The 21,623-nt window shown below is 38.5% G+C and overlaps 1 protein-coding gene across 2 annotated transcripts in view; it reads left to right on the top strand.

Moving 5' to 3' along the window:
- COL19A1 (collagen type XIX alpha 1 chain) overlaps positions 1-12,125 on the top strand; it is a 178,359-nt gene extending 166,234 nt beyond the window's left edge. Inside the window, exons 46-50 of one of the 2 annotated variants that reach the window (XM_066179717.1) lie at positions 2,142-2,312; positions 3,227-3,293; positions 5,116-5,271; positions 11,675-11,752; positions 11,989-12,125. In XM_066179717.1, coding sequence (XP_066035814.1) covers positions 2,142-2,312; positions 3,227-3,293; positions 5,116-5,271; positions 11,675-11,752; positions 11,989-12,125 — 609 coding nt within the window. Of the gene's footprint in view, positions 1-2,141; positions 2,313-3,226; positions 3,294-5,115; positions 5,272-6,096; positions 6,692-11,674; positions 11,753-11,988 lie in introns of those variants that run through there. The other variant, XM_066179718.1, reaches the window with a different exon arrangement.
- Positions 12,126-21,623: the final 9,498 nt, after the last annotated feature.

Here is a 21,623-nt window from a genome sequence, read left to right as displayed (position 1 = left end):
TGTAAAAGCTATGAACTTGCCCTGTTGTCATCCCTTCTATGTCACAAATACAAATCATGTTTTATATAGAATAAGCTTGTCGCACTTTGGCAGCAGGAATGCCAGTGCAGTACCTGGCTGCTTCCCAAGCACTTCAGACAGTTCTGTTCATGGTAACAATGTTCATGGTGGGCAAGAATGATTATGGGAGGTGAGAGATGAGCTTATGTGTGTTTGTATATATATATATATATATATATATATATATATATATATATATATGAAAGATGGTCTTCTTATAACATTGCTAAAGTCCTGATGTCCTAATCAAATGGCTGCCACATTTATTTACGTTTATTTGATGACTCAGAGAAATATCTCCCTGTTTAACCTGGAAAAGGAAATGCTGCCTTATGGCATTAAGGAGACATGAGGGTTTAACAATTATTACAATTATCCCTTAAAAGATTAACTGTTTGCAGTGTTCTGGTTTTGACTTTAAGGACACAGGCCTGCATCTGTAAAAGGGATTGCAATGATTACAGAAAATAAAGTCAAGGTTTTCTTGCAGACATTTCTATTACTGCTGTGCAGCATGCTCCTTCAGTTTGAGAGCAGCTGTTGTAGTTACAGGAAAGAGAAGCATCAAAATTGGAAGGACGGAATAAAATTCCTGAGGTTTTCTTGTCTTATATAAGAATGTCCTCATAGAATCCATTTAAAGAAGTAATAAGCCACCTGGGCTGAAATAATTTTTATATACCCTTTGAGTGACTGGACCCCGCTGTTATTACTACTTTATAAAATGAGTGACAAACTATTTGAAAACATGTCTTATACCAACCAGTTTTCTAGTGATTTCAACAGATACAAGTGCTAGTGGTTTGCTAATTTTTTGTTGTTATCTGCATAACTTGATCACAGATTGTCAACCTGCTGGAGTACAGCAGGTAGAAACACAGGAAAAAGAGCAGTTCCCTCTGAACAGAATTTGGTACAAGATAAAATGCAAGAGATGGGATAACACTAGAAAGTAGAAACGCTATATAAGGCTGCACCTTAGGCAGAGATCACAAAACACAAATGTTCTGAATTTTGTACAATTCATAGTGGAGAGTTTAAAGAGAAATCTGGAGGAATATATGACCTAGTTTATGAATTTTTACAAGGACCTTTTTCAAAACACAAAGAAAACAGTGAAGGCAGTTAAGAATGCGTGTTTGAAAAGTTGCTGTAGTATTTGATTTGCCTCCTACACATTGGCAGCCTGTAAAACATGGTTTGTTTAGAAGAAAAGGATGAGATTCACACTGCCATAGTGCCATGGTTCTAGAGAAACCTGCCTTTTTCTCTATCTGGTAGAAGAACTATCTATACCTACTTTGCAGGGTTATAAACCTGAGAACTTATATATCATAGAATCATAGAAAGACCTGAACTGGAAGGTACCTTTGAGGATCATCAAATTCCAATCACCCCGCCATGGGTCTTTCATCAGACCAGGTAGCTCTAAGCCCCATCCAGCCTGGCCTTAATATATTTCCAGGGTTGGAGCATCCAAAGCTTCTCTGGACAACTTGTTCCAGTGCCTCACCACCCTCACAGTAAATAATTTCTTCCTAATATCTCATCTAAACCTACTCTCTTTCAGTCTGAAGCTATTACCCCCTTGTCCTGTCACTACATGTCCTTGTTAAAAATTCCTCTCCACCTTCCTCCTAGGCCCCCTTTGGGTTCTGGAAATAACTTAGATTAACTATAATTTTGTGTAAATGAAGATATAAAATAGTAGGCTTCTAAGAAAAGTTACTGGAAACATCCTGGTGTCTTTTGCCTGTGTGAATTTGAGCACCTAAATTATACTTACGCCATAACTGACATTTCTAGATTCTTGTATAAGGGCTAAAAACTTTATATACTCAAGTTCTGTCCTTGAAAAATGGGCTGCAGGGTCAATTATTTTTGTAATTGACTTCAACATCAAAAGTGCAAGAAAACAAAATGTATTTTCAGAGACGAGGTTCAGCCTGTAAAATCATCTTCCCTGCATGTCTCAGTCTGTTTCTGAACAGGCAAGAATTTTCTCTTTAGCATTCTCGGGTGACTTTTCAGTTTTGTTCCACTATGTGCAATGGTTTTCTTTCTGCTTTCCTCTTACACAGGGAGATCAGGGTATTCCAGGAGACAGAGGTCCACAAGGTGAACGAGGGAAACCTGGTCCATCAGGAGAAAAGGGAGATGTGGGTCCTGTTGGCCCTCCAGGAGACAGAGGCTACCCAGGATCACCAGGTCATCAAGGTCCCCCAGGTTCACCAGGACCCCCAGGGTTCTCAGTAAGTGAATATTAATTTGTCTTGGTTGCTTGTGAATTCAGACAGTTATGAAGGTAACATGGGCTGAGCAGTGGAAATTCAACTGAGGAATAGCACAGTATTAGAAAAACTGATGATTTCTCTCAGGTAATTTCAGTGTTCAGTTAAGGTGGAAAAAAATATACCCACATGAACAGGCAGTTATTTTTAATTATTTTTTAAAACATCTTCTATGGATGAACTTTAATTATTTATTTCTTTAGTTTGTGCATATCAATATGGCTACTCAGTACAGTTAATTTTCATGTTTTCCATAAGATTAAAGCTAAAGTCTGGGCCTTTGAAACTGGGAAAGAAAAGGAGGGAGCCAAACTTGATTCTCAATGGAAGAGAAATCAACATTTAAAAAGACAGTGAAATGCTGCTTGCCAGTAGTAGATATCTCGGTTTGACTGCACGAGCACACAGGTACACACATCCACGTTATGGGTTCTTTTTCACCTCAATCAGATAAGGTAAAACTCTAAAACACTTTCCCAGTGAAGTTACTGGTGCTGTGTTTCTGTTCTGGTCAGCAGTGCATCAAAGCAAGTAGTCTCCAGGGAGTGAGTAGCTGGTGAGAAGTCAGCAGATACTATGCGAAAGTAAAGCAGAGTGTTGTCACCAGACATCTTTACTTGTCTTGTGCATCACATTCTGATCATCTTGGCAGCTGAGAGTGCTTCTCCCACTTCATGCCACTAGTGCCTTTCCAGTATTATAATGTCTTTGAAGTGGCCTTTGCAGTAAAATAAATAAATAAATTAAAACACTTATCTGTTGGTGAAAGGTTTATATTTGTAATGCTAATTTGAGCATTTCTTATTTTTGTAGCATCACAAAGTGTCCTCTGTATATTCCTTCTGATACATATCAACTTTTTTTTTCCTCATCAGGCTGATGCAATTTCACTTGAAGAATTAAAAAAATATATCAAACAAGAGGTTCTTAAGGTGTTTGAAGGTAAGAAAAGGAAGTATGACACAACTAAATCTGAAATTCTGCTCTAAATTTCTTTACACATCATCTGACTTACTTTGGACTTAGCAGCTACCTTGTTGCTGTAGCTGTGTTTAACAAGTCTACTTTACCTGACTCTGTTCAAACAATGAGAAGTTAGAGTATCTGTTAAACAGAGTATTTCCTTATGTAAAAGATTAGCACTGAAGGGTAGTCTGCTCCAAATCATAATAGCAAACATAAGTATGTGTCATTGTAGATACATATATGTATCATCTATTACTGCAGATACTCCTTATCTATAACATATCATTAAGATATTGAAGTATTGCTGAGGCAGAGACCATATTTACGCTAATTATTTTACCCACTTAGTGGTTGACTGTCTAAATAAGAGAAAGTCTCAACAGCTTTCAGTCACATAGGTCTAAATTACTGTGCAGTTTTCTCAGCAAATATCCCTGCTGAGTTCCAGAACTCCCTGTCAGACCACCTTCTGGCAGTTTTAGGCAAGTTCCAGATTCAGCCAAGGCCTTTGTATTATGTGAGATTTCTTAGATGAATCCTTACTCTGAGAAGGAAATATTTTTCTTCCCCAGAATTCTTTTAGTCATGGTAGAAAAGCTGTGACTATGATAGGTTTCTGAAACAAGATTCCTCTTGAACATCCCTTAACAGTAGCTTCTCTTCCATTGCAAAATGCATTTCTTATGTCTTCAATATGCTTTGTTATTCCGTCATTAATATTTGTGGATAAAACCCATCTTTTAGGGATAAAAGAAATGATACAAATCTTGAGACTTCTTAACCTGTTCAGGCAGTTTTTCACTTTATTGCAAGGCTATGGTTTTGCGTATTATCACCTTTCCCCAGGGTGCTACTCGTCAGAGTTTGACCTACTACGGATTTCACGAACAGTTTGTTGAGTGAAGTCACCTCCTTTTCCAATTCAGATAGAAGTATTCAGTCTATTCACAAAAAGAAAGCATTAGAAGGTGCCCTGCCTACAGGGAATAAAAGAGTTTTGTATTTATAGCTATTCCATTTTCTAGACCTCGCTACTGTGCCTGCAGACCTTCCAGTTTTGGCATTGTTTCATTTTGTTTACTTTTTATCACCTTCCTCCTTTTTTGCTCGATGCCCACTCTTCTCTAGCTTTTTTCTTAAGTCCTAAAACTCCACCACAGCAAATACCCACTGAATTGTGGAATGTTCAGGGGTTTAATCTGGTATAAATGAGACAAAGTCAAGGTTAGTACCTATTTTATCTACCTTTAAGGAACACTAAAATGTGTTCCTTAAAGGGCACTTTATCCCACCAGCATGAACATTTCTATTCTGAAATATCTGCAATTAATAATCTCTGCTGAGCACTTTCAGGTTTTTTACAACTGTTTTCAGGGTTCCAGCACATTCCAAGGACTGTTTGCAGTATTTAATCTCTACTTTGCAGCTTAATTTGAGTTACAAACATAGACGGTAGCCCTCCATCATGGTGTTAAGTACTAATTATTCTGTCTATGTGTTTTAAGTACTTCCATGTACAGGAGTCAGAAGTTATTTGAAATATTGGAATATGTTAGTAATAGAGAGTAGTAATAGAAACTTTAATACAAATTCATTCTGATTATTTCAAAGGGTAAAGACTCAGACATGAATGTGAGTTGGAACTGAAGGTCTCAGTGCTTATTGGAGCATTTAATACCTTAAGAAGACTTAAACACCCTACATACAGAAACTTTAGCTGGAGCTTTGGGATTTTTTTTTTCGCTTTTTTGCTAGCAGATTCCTTACTGAGTTTTTCTTTTGTCTTTGATTAATGAAGAAAGGATGGCTCAATTTGTATCCCAGCTGAAGCTGCCTGCTGCAATGCTTGCTTCCCAAGCTCATGGAAAACCAGGGCCCCCAGGAAAAGATGGGTCACCAGGGCCACCAGGAAAGGATGGTTTGCCAGGGCCACCAGGAGAACGTGGAATTCAAGGTAAGAATTCCAAAATATGTTGCTTTTAGCTGTATCTTGAAATCTTTATACACTTGCTAATGTTTATTAAATATGCCAGGATTACCTATCTAGCTTTCTAATGATTAACTTTTAAACTTATGTACTTATATTTCTCCAGACCACATCTAAATATTAACCCATAGTAAATGTGTGTATTTTCCTGATTAAAAACTCCTAATCAGTGCATTTTATTCTAATCTGTTATGAAGTTAATTATTGCCAGATATCTAAATCTGACAGAACTACTATAGCAGATTTTTTTTCTGCAAAGTAAGGAAGAAAATAATGCCATGACTCTTGCTGTTTAGATTCAGCTTCATATTGAGAGACCATCTTATTTAAGAAAGAAAATTTGATCTCCTAGTCTGACTGCTCTCAGCTTTCATCCTGAGAAAATACAGGGCAGGAAAAACTGAAGAAAAATACTCTTCTTTAAGAAGCAGTGACAACTGAAGTATTACTAAATGAATTCTTCTTACAGTGAAGGAATATATTGTCATAAGAAAAAAAAATCAGAGTAATCAGTTTTTTCACTATAACCCTAACAGTAATTTGTGCATTACAACGCACTTGAAATTGTATAGGATTCTTGTTTCGGTGAACTGTCCTTTACTGAAAAATTAGCTTTGAGGATCCAGGTTCATTGTAGTTGTGCTCTACTGTAGAGTCAGCCTTTCAGAGATTAAAAGGAAGAAGAGACCAGACTAGAAGAAAAAAAGAATTTATAGATGAATAATATTTTGTGGGTGGGTAATGTGTAATTTGCAGTTTATCTGTAGGTAGTTCTTTATTATCTTTTGTTAGTTTGGTCTGCTCTGGAGTCAGAGCAAGTCAGACTGGAATGAAGAACATGCCAGCAAAGCTGAAGATGTGTGGATCCTAAAGCTATCAGAAGAATAAGGACTTACTAACATTGATAAACGCAAACCCCTGACAGAAGCTTGAAAAGTGTGATGAGCTCAGAATGAGAAGAACAAGAATAAAGGATCGAGGAAAACAATAAAAGGCTTAGAATCTTACAACACTGATTTCATCGTTGCCTAAATATTCAGATCACTGCAAATAGTCACCTTCAATGTCAGTGCCAGATTGTTCAATGATGATGTATGTACTGGATAGTCTCAAATGCCTCTGGGAAGTGAAACATTGCACTAGGTTTCATTTCCAGCTAGTGAGCATCAAGACTAAAAGATGATGGCTATGCTTGAGAAAAAAAAAATCCAAAAAAGCGCTGCTTTTCCATACCTTATACTTAAGTAAAATAGTGCCCCATGTACGCAGGATTTCCATTTGTTTTACCAAAATGCTCAATGCTTGGTTTTCTGATTAGTAAAAGTTAAGCTAAGTGAGAAGCCTTTAATTCTCTGATGCATCAAAGGATATACAAAATTAAATTTCCAAGGAAAGAAACCCAAAACTTTACCTTGCTTATTTTTTATACTGCAAATAAGAGACCATCCTGTAAGAGGAGCACACTTATACATACCCTTCTCGCCTTCCTCAGTTGTGCCTGTGCATGTTACTGCTTTGTGCCAAGAGTAAAAAGAAATTCAAATCTCTGAGCAGACTGAAAAGTATCCTTTCATATTCCAGCTTGTCTTCAGCCATAAAACACATAGCAAACAAGACTTCTTGGTGAAGCACATTATGTGCATGTGTGGCTGGGCCTTTCCAGGTAGCATGCTGTGTGCACAAGTCCTAATACAGACTTGGTATTGACTGATAGACACTTCTTATTATATTTCTCTCTTGGGTGTAGCCCAGATTGCCAACTCCAGGGGTTTGCTGTGTGCAGTAATATGTGCCTGGGCTGGCAGAGTGAGCCACTTGTGCCACACAGGCAGGGAGAAGAAGTAGATGCTTTCTGCAAGCAATTAACAGGACCTCTGTGAACATGCCCTGTTTGTAATGCTGCATGCAGAGCCTGCTGGAGCCAGCCAGCTGGAAAGGCAGGTGCTACTGTGTGTCTGGAGAGGTGTTTAACGTCATTTGTGGATTCACAGGGGTCCCTCCATACACCTTGAGTGTGGTGCTGGTTCCCCTGGAAATTGGTCAGGAATGATTTAGCCAGATTCCAACACAATCTCATTCTGCACAGCAAACAAATAGGTAGAGGGTTAGTCCCGGAAGCAAAAAAGAGAGATACTAACTTTTGGAAGTGTAGGCATGGGTTTCAAAAAGTGTATTTAAAGAATTGCTAGACTCTTATGCATAGAGCCATTCCCCTCTAAGGAAGTCCAGAATTTTTACCTGCTGGCCTTCAGCAAGGTTGCTCACAGTGTTCCTCAGATCCTTCCCAGTGGTTCAGGCACATATAATTTATAGAATGGTTTCATTAGAAATACAGAATGCAAGCAAAATATAATGAAGAATTGCAACTTAAATTATGAAACACAGAATTGGTATTCAAATAGCGGATGGAAGATTTTTATAGACATTTACATATATATATGTATTCATTTCAAAAGCAGCCTATGGCGTATGCATCCTCAAGCTGATGCTCTGAGGCAGAAGTAATGGTTCTGCATCTCCTTAAGGTAGAACAGAGGGACTTTACTCTGTATGACTTTTAAAGTATGTTAATATCTCCTAGAGAATTAAACCGTTTATTTAAACATTTTACAAACAAGATATATCAATGTCATCCCTCTGCAAACAGTCAGTCAGCTTGTCGTGTTAGAGGATCTAGCTTAATTAACTCCACTGACTTAATTGGATTTTTAAAATTGTAATAGTATGTGAATTTTAGTCCATTAGATGAAATGCACCTTGGGATAATTTAGCAATCCAGAGATACTTTATGTTAATATGACTTGATTTTTTTTCTCAGTAGAGAAAAGATTTCATCCTAGTTAAAATTCACTCTTTCTATCAAATTAAGGAAATGAAGTTTTTTTATAGGTTCTCATAACGTGTGGTAGCCTTGAGGAATCAAAAAAAAAAAATAGCTCAGCTCAGAAAATAAAAATACTATGTAATGAATAGTGAAAGCTCCCTATTTTTATTGGTAATATGTTGTAACGTTTTTGTCTCTTATTATTATTAATTTGCATGGTGGAAGAATGTAAAAACCTTGGCTTACATCAGGAACCCATTGTAGTGGATGTTGTCTAGACACAGTCGTTGTCTAGACACGGTCACTCTTCTGAAATAGCTGCACTGGTTTCAAGAGATATCCTGCAAAATATTCTCTGTTGTGGAGAAGTTAACCTCTTTCACTTTTATTTGAAACCCAGCTGCTCCCTCTCAGCTGAGAGCTGTAACACACAGGAGTTCAGAACGTGTATTGGTAGCTGGATGAGAGGGCTTCATCTTAGCACCCTCTCTGTTGCTTTGCAGTCTTTTTAAGAACACTGAGTGTTTGCACAGTAAAACACAGTGGATACTTTGGTCTTGTTGTTCCCTGTTTTGGTAATCTCTTTGCCTTGTATTTGTGTTAAAGAATCTCAGATTTCTCTAGATACTTGATGTGTTAGTTTCAGGTGCTGCATTGTCCATGCTGATGGAAGAGGTCTCCATAGTATAGCTGGAATATCCTTCTGGAATAAACTTCTGGAGCAGTTTAAACCCTTTTACCTCAGGGTTCATGGACATGAACTTGTGTCATTTCCATGTAGAGCCGAGGGTGTAGTGGTAGTGACACTTTTGACCATGATGTTTGTGGGGGGCACCAAACTAAGAGTTGAATTCCAGCTGTTACTACTCATCTGTGAAGAAAAGCTTATCTGTATGAACAAAAACTTGCTACATACTGCCACCAAGTGTTTACCATACTGCCCACGTTGGGTACATGTTTATAATAACAGAACTTTGGGGTTGCAGAAATCACAACAAAACTTCTGGCACCTGAGTGAAGGCTTCTGCTAAAACAGTTATCTTTTGAACTAAGCAGGTGCCTCTTACTGGAATTGTAATTCTACCAGGAAAAGTAGATAACATATGTGCCTTTACATGAAAAATAATAAATCAAAATCTGTTTTATGTGCATGGTAGTATTTTTTCTTTGACTGTGCATGAGTTTTTCGGTCTAAGCTCAGAAAGAAGGTGATATTTTCCTCTAGAGGTATTATCATGGCCCTGCTTCTGAGCAAAATATACCTCATTAAAAATCAAATATTTTCCTGCTAAAATTATGCATTACACTGTTCACATTGTTTACATATAAGTCTGTTTATTAACATTCTTGCATTCTATCAAATAAAGCCTTAGTCTTCAGTGCTAGCAGAACTTACCTGCCACCATGTAAAAACTAGTCCCTTTGGATATAGCCAGTAATGGTTTACCACCACCCTGCATCATGTATCTGCATTGGCAGACTGCTCTTTGTCCTGTCGTGGTGGTGGGGTTTCTTTTCCTTATTTTCTTGTATTCCAGTGCTGTTTACAGAATCATTCAGTCTATCTCAGTCGTTTTCAATTATGGTGTGTCAGAGACCGGCAGTAATGCTTTTCATGGGGATTTAAAATGTGATATATGGTACTTCTAATTTCTCTCTCTTCTGAATAACTAAAGAAATGCAAAACATATGATTAGTGGCAGCACTCTATTGTAAAATTAGAGTTAACTGGGTTTGTAGCGGGAAATGCATTGTAACTGTTTACTGTAAATTAAAAGACATTGAGAAATATAAAATAAATAGGACATGTAATGGATCCTGTGGTTGTATGATTGAGCTTTTCAAAAAGTAGCAATGCAACCAAGTTGCACAAGATTTTTCAGAGCAAACCAACTTGATGTACTTATAAATACTGCTCTGGTCATCGGAGAGTAAATCCAAGACTCAAAATCCCACACAAACATCTACATATTCCTTTTCCTTAGTCTTTATAGCTTGTGTGTGTGTATGCCTTGTACAATTTTGCTTAACATAACTCAGTGATCAAAATGCATGATTAATTTGAATTTGGGTTTCGTGAGGTTTTGAACTGTTGATTTCCTTTAGTTATGCTATGAATGGCATTCTGCATGCATTTTGTCATTTTTTGCCTCACTGTAATTTCTTTGTTGTGGTGCTGAGAGTAGTAAGATGACTGATGCTCTGTTTTGAAAGCTGAAATGATTGCAACAGACTTTCTACCGAAGTGTATAATGAGCTTGTGTGTAACAGAAAGCTTGAATGCTCTGTGTACCATTCCTACTGCATTGTCTGTCCTAACAACCCTGAATTGGTACCCACAGCCCTCAAAGTAATTTCCTTCTGGAATATCCTGTAAGGTAGCAGTGTTGCATAGACCACAGCACACTGACAAGACAGCCTTTGCCATCCACCTGTCAGTGCCAGTTAATCTTCATGAGACATCAGGTGGATTGACATGGCTGAGCTCTTCTCTTTTAATTCAAACTAAGTTACGGTTCTTCACAAGAGGAAGAACTCAATACTTTATTGTATTGCATAGGTGATGCTAAAAATATACTGGTCCCTGAAGCAGGAAGATTGTTATTCCAAATGTGACCAGAAATCAGCAAACTATTCTTAAACTTTTGTCACCTTACATGCCAGCATCTGATGTGCTGGGTATAGAAGAGGGTTTTCTTGTAAGCCCTTTTGAAGTCAGGGTTTGAAGCAGGTGTTTCCTTTAAAAATGCCTTCATCCTTTCTCCTGCATAATGAAGGTACATTCTTAACATCAAATAATAAAGAAAATATTTTAATGATAGCGAAAAATCCTCTGCTCTAAAGCAGCCAGAGTGTTTCCATGTAATAAAACTTTTTAAAAACAGTTCAAGGAGAAAGAAGCAGGGTTGGGCATGGGTTGAAGCACCTAGGAAGGTGGAAGCCATTTAGATAACTACAAAATTGTGGCCTGTGAAGAAAAAGGACTCAAGTACTCAAAATATAAGTAGTAATCACATCTTGTTATGATATGCAGCTACTTTGGTCAAAGTAAGCTTCAAACCCAGAATCTGCATAAGCTCCAAAGATGCCTCATTCCATGTGAGGGCAACTGGGCAACACTGGCCAGGGAATGGGTCTTCTCTCACATATGATTGTCTAATCATAAAGCTACCAGTTTACAGTCTAAAAACTGCAAGTGTAAGGATTTATGCAGAACAGAAGAGGGTAAAGACCACATTTGGCTCTTTATTAGAGGAATTCCAGGTTACCTAAAATCTTGGGGAAGGGTCCAGCTAGTGAACAAAGCAAGAGCCCTTTGACAGATTATGTAACTGTTACTGCTAGAAACACTCATATTTTCCAGAAGGAATTTATAATCTTTAGAGCTGTCTCAGGAAAAAAAATCCAAACAGATTCTGAAAAAGAGAACTGAGCATGTGCTTTCCAAATATATTTGTCTTGGTAATTTCATGTCAACAAGATATACAGAAAATCACTACCTAAAATAAGAGGGTGCTCTTATTTTCATATCTTTATTCTGTGTAGGTTATAGAGGACAGAAAGGGGAAAGAGGCGAGCCTGGAATTGGACTGCCTGGTAACCCTGGACCACCTGGCCCTGCAGGTACAAGTCTCCAGATTTATTTCTGCTACTGTTATTTATGAACTAACAGGCCTTTCTCCGGTGTTTAACACTGGTTTTACACTCCTGCTTTTCCTCCCAAGCTGGGTCATAGCGTGAGGTCAGCCCCACCTGCCTTCTCCTGGATGTGCTGGAATGCAGATGATGTCGGTGATGAAATGCAGGGCACTGCACGTGCTCTGGTGAGGACTCTGCTAATTCTAGCTTTGTTTTACCAGCTGCTGGCCTGCCAGGCCCACCAGGAGCATCAGGGTCGCCAGGACCGCAGGGGCCGCCTGGACCCAACGGGAGATGCAATCCGGCAGATTGCTATTACCACGTATCACAGACTCGCTCACGCACCAGCAGGAAATAAAAACCCTCTCCCTCCCAGACACTTGGGTTCACAGTCACTTTTCACACTTTCCAATAAGTTATGTTTTGAAATATTTGCTGCATTTTTTTTTTCTCTTGACACTGCATGGTATATAGATAATTTGTAAGGCACAAAATTGAGCCTTTTTCTATGTTATCTGCAGTGTCATAATGATGACATGATGTCATATCTTTTCCAGAGTGCATTCCAGGTGTTGTTTCTCATATTTATTTTGCTTAGAACAGAAAATAGGCCCAAATAATTTTCATAAACTTCTTTCTTCAAACAAAAAATATTTTATTAGAACTTAAGACATTATGTATGGCTCCATATGTAAGCTGGCTTTATTTTTCTTGCTGGTGGTGAATTTCAAATGGAAAAAAAATACATTTCTGAAGTTACAAAGTGTACTTGTTCATGGCAAATGCAGAACCTGAGCTGGAGCACTAGGAACTCTGTTTAGACTAAACATTCATGTCCCTCAAGAAGGCTCCAGCAAACCTTCTGAAAATTGTCTGCCATGCACCAGGAATGCTGCCCACCATTTCACGGTCACATCCTAGATGGCAAAGAAGGCAACAAAGATGCGTTTATGATCTCCTTATCCCGTCCAAAGATGAGCTTCAGACTGACTGGAAAACCACCAGGTGTAGCTCCAGAAAGTGTCTCCTCTGACTGAATTTTGACCCAGCTGGGGGCTTGTATGTTCTTTTAGTCGTGGTTACTCATACTCCAGATATTAAATGCAAGAGGCTGCTGATGGTGTTCCAGACTGAGAACTGGCACTCCTTCTAACCATTACGTGGACTGAGTGAGGGCACTAAAGACTGTAATCAAGCTGCTCTGCCATTAAGTCTGCCTACAGCAAAGGTGACCCCTTGCTTTAGAGCAGAGGCTGGTGAGTACATAGTCCAAGAATGGAACTTCACAAGCCTCTGATCTCCGGGATGGCACCGTTTTCTTCTTCTTCATGCTGAAATAAGCTTGAGAAGAACATGGAAACTGTAGAGTGCAAAACTTACAGGTCCTATTAACTGGTTACAGAAAATTTCTTGAGTTCAAGAGAAATTTGGAAAAAAATACAAAACCCTCATAGAAAGGTGTACTACTGAGAGCAACATCATCCAAATTTCAGGCATTTAGTAAAGGCTACAGGTACAGTCAATGTCAATTATGAACAAAACAGAAAAATGTGTAAACCCTACAGAATTCAAAGGGTTGAGCAAAAGAAAGGCTGAAAAAAATCGATCCCACAGATGATCCTGAAAAGGAGTGAGTAGGGGTGGCCAAAATTTCACTTCTGGTTATTCATTAACAAATGATCCTAAATTAGTCCTGTGGAATTTTGTACAGTGCAAGGTGCTATTTAGAGAACACAGGTATCTATAACCTACAACCTCAAAATGCACCTGTAGTACAAGGCCCTGAAGGCTCTTATCCCATCATTTGGAAGTCAGTCACTCTCCCACATCAGGCAGGGAAGTAGTTTTGATAACTCTGTGCTTGAGTTATCTTGAGTTACTGAGCTACCAGGGAAATATTCTCAAGCTGGATGTGCTGGCTTCCAGAGAAGCTGTTGTGATACATGAATCTGACTGACTTCTGGGTTTTGCTTAAAAGCAATGAGAATGACTGGTGGGAGTCTTTAGAAAAAGATTCACATTGGCATTAGTTCTGAATAGGGTTCCTAGCACTTGCACCCAGAGCAGAGGAGCAAGATGAGAGCAAGAGGTGACAGAATGAACTCAGGCAACACCTGGGGCACTCAGGACACTTTCTGAAAGGGAAATCACACATCCCTGACATGTTCATTGGTTTGGTGTTTAGAGGAGAGATGGTGCTTGCTACAAAAGGACATTAAGGGAAACACAGGGATGAAAGGCTGAGAGTAAACATCTGGGACAGGAGAGGGCAGCAGGAATGAGGGCAGCAGAAGACCTGTGGGATACCATGAAACTGTCTCCTGAAGGAGGTGCAATGCACCCTGCAGCTGTGGATGCCTTGGGAAGTCTGGGTGCTTTATCTGTTCCTTGTGAGAATGGGGTCAAAAGCCCACAGGCAAACCCAGTCCTCACACCTCCTGTTCTCACCCCCCTCACTTCTCAGGAGGCAAGGGCTGTCCCTTCTCCAGGCCAGTGCATTCTTCTCTGCAGGCAGTGGGCACCTGACCTGCTGGGCTGAAGGTGCATTTGGGACAAGGGGTCCTGCCTGAGCTTAGCTCAACACAAGCTGCTCCCACTCCAGAACTGCTGTACCCATGGAGCATGTTTTGGTTTGCTTTGTGGAACTGATCACCCTTCCAGTTCTGGTCCTCAGGCTGTGGGAGTGCTGGGAATGGTGAGGCAGCTGGAAACTGAGCACTGAGGCACCAACCTCTGTGCGGGCCATGGGTCTGCCTGCCCAGAAAGTACAGCCTTGCACCAACACATCTTGGTGTCTAAACACGGACACCAGAGGAGCAACAGCCCCACATACTGGTGTCCCTTCTCTGAAAGGAACTGCTGGTCAGGTATCTTGCATGAACATTTTCTCTTTCTTTTTTGGGTTTTTTTTTTGTTTGTTTGTTTGTTACTTTTCTAGTAATTCCAATATGTGTAATAATCGAAACATTTTTTACTTTATAAGTTAATTTTGAACTTAATTTTCTGTGATAATATTGAAAAGGGTGCTGTCTTGTGGTAGTACTTGTGTGACTTCAAGGTTGCCAAGCAGCCCCATCCTGGAAGGCTGTATATAGACCATTGTGCCGCATTGGTGGTATCTGTATATTTTGGGGCTTTTAGCTTGCTAGAACCCAGCATCTGTTATCTGCCAGATGCAATTGCTGTATTTTAATTTACTTGAACTTATTGGAAAGCAGAACACTTTTTATATTTGAAGAAGTTTTATTTTTTCATCTATGTTTCCTACAGATGCCTTTTTCTTTTTATAGGCTCAAAGAGAAAGGTCTTTCTAAAATGTAATTGAATGCTTTCAGTTGATTTGCAGGTAACTTTGGTAATTATCTTGTTGTATTATTTTTATTTTGCTAAAAGCCCACTTTAATTTTCTCATGTGAGAAAATGGGTATTTTTTTATATGGGCTATCTCAATACCTATTTTATGATGCCACGTTCTTCACTGGGGTAGAACAGAGTTAATCCCAGCTTAACTTTACTTCACACTGGCTTGCTCCTACTTTGCATTTTTAGAATTGAAAGTGGAATATAGCTGGAAATATGTGTCTGCATGGTTTTCAGGTTTGGCCCCTGAATTTTCTTTGCAGTTTCAGACTGATGTTGTCTTAGTTTTTTGGGCAGGAGGCCAGGGAGGGAAGAGGGAATGCTAACCTATTTTGCAATTTGCTGTATCAGTTTTGTATCTGTTTTAAGCAGTTCGTGCTGCAGTAAGCACTGCAAAGTAAACACGAGGGATTATTTTTTTCCAGTAGCATAAGGTCTTTTATTCTGCTTTGGCTTTGTTTACATGCAACAAGACTCAGAAGTGAAGTAACTTCAACAAAATGTTTAAAACCTTTCTTAAAAGCTCCTTAAGCTTTATCCTAGTTCAGGGTCAGACTATTATATTTTATGGCAAATTGTTTTATCACCTGTCAAGAACGTGTTGGGATTTTCTTTAAATAGCTATGTACACAACTACTCAGTTTGCCTAAAGTACAGAAACCTGCTAAGAGGGAAGCTTTCCCGAGGCTGCAGCAGACCTCCTGCTATCCACATGGTGGAGTGCAAAACATTCTTTCAGTACAAAGATTAAAGCCCAGGCATAAGTCACCCAGCAGCACAAGAGCTGACCCAGCCATGTGTATTCTCACAGCACAACAGTCAGTGCTTCTGATTTTGTTCATGAGACTGACTTTTTTTCTATTTCCTTCCTTCAAATATCTTTAGTTTTGCTTGGCAGTATTTGCAGAAATACTGCCTTTCTTGGATAACTATTGTCAGATAATATTGATAAGATTTAATTTGTGTTTATTATTATATTGTGTTATATGTTTGTTACAAAATATGTTGTGGTGGGACGTCTCATGTTCAGGCATCATTTATGTCCCCTGCATTGATGTTTGTCTCCAGGGGAGGAGGGACTCACCTATGGTTCGTAGAAACTTCAACAGTATCCAGTGTTCAATTGGGCAGCAGTGCAGCCTGTTTTGAGAACAGCAGGCAATGTTTTGAGAACCAATATTCTTACCTTAAACTGGATTTGGTTTCAATGTTAAAAGAGCACTGTGATACAGAAACAACTGATTTTCCATCCTTCTCTTACATTTTATGATTGTGGGTTATGACAGATGTTAAATATGCACAACTTTGTTGAAAAAGTGAGGGTTTTAATTAATGGATATTCACACTCAATATTTTGGATATTATTTTTCACAAGGGTGAAATGTTATTTTAATGTCTATGTACACTCAATTTTTTTTCTGAAATGTTTATATGAAAGTCTTGTAAAAACCTGCTAAATTAGCATTTTATAAACTTGTTTCTTCAAACAGACTATATAAAACCAGTCACTAATCTTACATTTTGACTAATGCAGTAGAATTGTACTGCTCGATTGTGAGATGTTAGAACAAGAAAAGTAAATCAGAAATCAAAACATTTCTGGGTTAGGGTATGCTTTTACTGAGTTTTTCACAGTTTCTGGATGTACCAAGTCATGCAAATTTTTCCCGAAATCTGGTATGTCCATTACAATTTGATTGTACTGGATGGATGTTTAAATCACTTCCATGTACATAGGTGGGTGCAGGCCATGGAGAACAAGTTTAACCCAAACCTTGTCGTGCTTGGTATTTAAGTGGAAAATTCAAGCTTCAGTACTGTAAGGAACCATGGTTTTCAAATATTAATTGCTAACACACATTACAGTGTCTAGACCAAAATAAGTTTGTAGCTAAAAAGATGGGAGTCTACATGTCTTTTAGCTGTTTTCTTTCTTAGTCTGCTATTTTATAAACATGAATGCATTTAGTTACTTCCTGCAATTTTAATGTAAATATATTCTGTCTCCAGTCAGGATGTTTGAAGGATTCTCAGTGACACCTTGGTTTTTTGTATTCTTTCATTTCTGAATTATATGCAGCTGTCACTGAATGAATCACAGAACATGATGACTGGTTGCTTCCTTCCTTTCGTATATTTTTGGTTTGCAACATTTAAGGTTCAGTTCAATGGAAATATATTAAGTGGATGAAAAACAAGGTTTTACATTATTATGTGGCCATGTACATCTGAAACAGAAGACTGGATGGAAATGGAAATATTTGACATACTTTCTGTTTGTGGCTCTGTCAAAAATGTCAGCCTTTCCATCTGTGTCAAATCATGAGAGGGAGGATGCAACTGCAAATGGGAGAAAGGAGAGGCACAAAGCCACTGCAGTGAGCTCTGGGAGAAGTCAGGGTGGGTTAGCTGAATTTGGGGGGGTTGGATTTTGACCCCAACTGAAGTCAGTTTTGTGCTTTTTAGACCTGGTGGAACTTAGGGATCCACAATCTGGATTAAAAAAACAAACAAATAAACAAAACCAACTAAATGCAAAACCTAGGTCTTAATATGCATATAATTTATGGAAATTAGTACATTCTCTGAATGCAGATAAATGTCCTGCCCAAGTAAGAGATAATCACTTTTATTCAAGAAACTGACTCACTGAACTTTAGGAAATTTTAGGAATTTTCATTTTTCTCTTGCTGCCTAACTCTCCCAGGAGGAAAAATGCCAATGGCATTTTAAAGAATTCTAAGTAATAATTTCACCACTAACTTGATTTTCATCCTTCTGATTTCATTGTGACTTCAGAAAGTTTGTTTTGTTCATTGTCTGAAGCTGCCGGTCATCCTTTTGAATGCACAGGCAGCAAGCAAAACAGAATAGGAATAACAAAAACTTGAAGCGAGGGAATAAAACTGAAGCTGCAGCAAATCACAGAGGAGTAACTTGCCCTACAAAATATGGATATTTCTTGTCTACCTGTAATCCATGAGCAGAGGAGATGCAGCCAACTGCATTTTTTCAGTATAAAGGAAGCAGAGGTTACATAGCCAAAAGATAATACCATGATGAGCAGGTCAAGCAAACACATTTCACCCAATTATCTAGCAATTTAACAATGTTTGTGGAAATGCAGCGTTTGTATGTAAAGCACAGCTTTTGTGTTCTGCCAGGATGAACTAACACTGTTGTCACTGAAACAAAGTGTTTCTTGGGAAACTTGGTTTCTTGTTCATTTTGTCCTTCAAGTAACCTTCAAAACAGCACCTGTTGACATTTTCATATTTGAAGGAAAACAAATTTTGTTGCAGATCTTCACTTTGCTCTGGTGAACTCAGATCATGACTAAGGTATTCAAGGACAGAAAATGTAGTGTAATCCTCCCTGTCCTTGGTTTCATGCATCATTTAGGAGCTCCAAATTGTGCCCTAGATCTTCTTTGGCTACAGAGACCTTCATGAAACATTCAAGATTTTTTGGTAGCAGTTCATACTAAATTCCTTGAAACCAGTGGTGTTTGAGGCAGAAAACTTAAATATAAACTCTTATATTAACTTTATGTACATATAATCTATAAATGTATAATACATCCATCTCTGAGCTGACTATGTGGCAGCAGAGTTATGAATACTTGCTAACAGAATGGTGTTCTGTACTTGCTAATAGAATGGTGAATGGTGTTAATCCAGCTGGCCTCTGGTCCCTAGTGGGGTTCCCCAAGGCTCAGAATTGGGGTTGGTCCTGTTCAGTGTCTTTATCAGTGACCTGGATGAGGGGATTGAGAGCACCCTCAGTCAATTGCAGACAACACCAAGCTGGGTGAGAGTGTTGATCTGCCGGAGGATAGGAAGGCTCTGTAAACTGGGGAGTCTGGACAGGCTGGTTTGATGGATGATAAGGATTGCCCCAGCCCTTGTGTCGGACCTTGGCCTTGCTGAACCTCATGATGTTCCCTTCCCTCCAATGTGTTGGTTGCACCACACAGCTTGGTGTTGTTGGCAAACTTGCTGAGGGGGCACTTGATCCCATGGTCCATGACACCAGCAAAGACATTAAACAGTGCCAGTCCCAATATGGACCCTTGAAGAACTGATCTCCACTTTGACATTGAGCCAGTCACCCCAGCTCTTTTAGTGTGGCCACCCGGTCCATCTGTCAAATTCACGTCTCTCCAGTTTACAGACGAGGATGTTGTGCAGGGCAGTGTCAAATTCTTTGTCCAGAGAGATGATGTCGTTCCCTCTTCCTTCATCATGAATATAACCCTATCAGAAGGCCACCAAATTTGTTAGCAGTGCCAGGTTAACAGTCAGGCTCAATGACTGTAAAGTTCTTGTCCAACCTACAAAAGTCTAAAAACTAGTTTTATAGACCCAGATTTTCTCTGGGTTCCTGCCTATACTGAAGTATCTGATGAGCTAAAATATGTATTTATCACAGTGCAATTAAAATTCCAGGACTAGAAGTGATGACAGAGATCATGATGGGTAAAAGATTTTCACTAGTCTTCTGTTCAATAAATCTCACAGAATTTTATGATGCTGAACCTGAAGGAGATGAGAACAAGATTTACTTGGGATTTCACTGAGATTTCAGGAGCATCTGGTTAAAATTGGCAGCATGCTGACAGTGGCTTGTGAAACCTCTCAGCCTCTTTGCACTGTGCCTTCTAAATTTATTTTTAAATCCTTTTTTTCCTGTATCATCATAGTCAACGCACCTTTATTTTAAATTCATAATCCTGTCTTTATTTTCCAAATCTTTATTTTACCTGAAAGTGCTGTTACTAAAAATCCTGTCTCTGGTATGTTATGGTGCACACTCTACCATTTGTCAAGTACCTCTTTTCCATTCTTGTGTAAGATTTGGAATTAAGAATTAGATTAACAAATGCATCCCATAAGGATTTACAATCGGCCTGAGGCTTTTTTTGTTCATTACTTTAAGTTAAAACTTGTGAGTCAGCTTGAAGGCAGAAAATCTGTCACAATCTAAAGATGTCCACTTAAAAAAAATCTGCATTGAATTGACTCTCAGTGTTGAATTTGTTTGATGTAACAATTCTTATTTGGGTTTTTCATATGAAATATTTTTGCTCCTACATGAGTTTCCTTCCATTGTGGAATTTTATGCATTTTTCAGATTATATTTTCTAAAGCACTTCATAATTGTATTTAAATGTGGGGGGGTTGCTTCTTTTGATTCATAAGTTTATGCATTGCATACAGAAAACAATATTTTCTGTTATCAGGTGAGATTTTTTTTCTTTTCAACAGTTTTACACACTTTATAGTCAAAATAAAAGTTTGCTGGTGAAACTACAGGTTTTATTACTAGTGTTTTATTTGTTCCACTACCTGAGGAGTATTTTTGAGGAATCTGCCCCAAGTCAGTAAAAACTGACATAATTCAAAAACTTTTGAAAACCCCTTTATGTGCTCCCAAGCCACTCACCTTGTGTGGAATCTTCTGGATTTGTTCCTCACAAATGAAATTCTTTGCACTTTGCCAATTTTGGTGACTTCTTGTGGTATTCATGTAGGAAATCAGGTTTGGTCTGAGGAAGATTTAACTACTATTTTTTGCAATAATTCCTCTTGGAGCATACATCATACCAGTACTTTAACTTTTCGTGTTATATTACACGTTATATGCAAAATGCGGAGCTCCAGGGATCTTGTTATTTCTCTCTGTTGTCACATGGCATCAGGTCAAGGGTTTGGAAAATGATCAGACAGCTAAGGGCTAGGAGAAAAATCAGTGCTTAGCACATAAGTGTGCTTAAGCTTGTCTTGGAAAATTTGGAGAGCTAATAATGAAAAGAAATGAAACAGCATAGGATGGTTTCATTGTTTTCTCAGAGAGAGAATAAACGAGAGGTAAAGTCAAACCAAAAATAGTTTAATTTATACAGAGAGGAATAGAATATCCACATTGCACATTTTCTGCTAAAAACTGAGTATCTAAAAAAGGCAGCTTGGGCCATCTAATGGCTGCCTTCTGGCTGTTCTGGCTGTCAATACTGAATACTACCATATATTAAAAAATTACTTATTAATTTGGCAGTTTTTAATCTTTTAGAGGTAACATACCTGTTTCTAGGACTTAAAGTTCTGATGACAGTGGCCACTAGCCTTTTATTTTAATGTCACATATATCAAGGCAAGCTGCAATGGGCTTCACATGGAATTAGAAATGCAACACAAATTGGAGTAAAAAACTGAAGAGGTAATTCCACATGGGTTATTCATGGCAACCCCGTGATTGTACCTTTACAGATACTGGCAGCATAAACAGTACCAGGGGTGGCAGGTTTCCATAAGAACCTCCCACCTGGGTTTCTGTGACTGAATTGAAGAGCTGAAGGAGGTTTAGCATATTCTGTGCAAGACACATGTACAATGAAGTGACTGTGCATGAAGGGTATGTGCTAGAATTTATTTTATAAGTATGAAAGAAAAGCTACAGCTGTAGTAAATAAAACTATCCTTTTTTATTTGGCGGC

Source organism: Chamaea fasciata, unplaced genomic scaffold (assembly GCF_029207755.1).
Source record: "Chamaea fasciata isolate MVZ Bird 193981 ecotype frontalis unplaced genomic scaffold, bChaFas1.0.hap1 SCAF_3, whole genome shotgun sequence".
NCBI classification, from domain to species: domain Eukaryota; kingdom Metazoa; phylum Chordata; class Aves; order Passeriformes; family Sylviidae; genus Chamaea; species Chamaea fasciata.
This window is presented reverse-complemented; position numbering and strand designations above follow the sequence as displayed.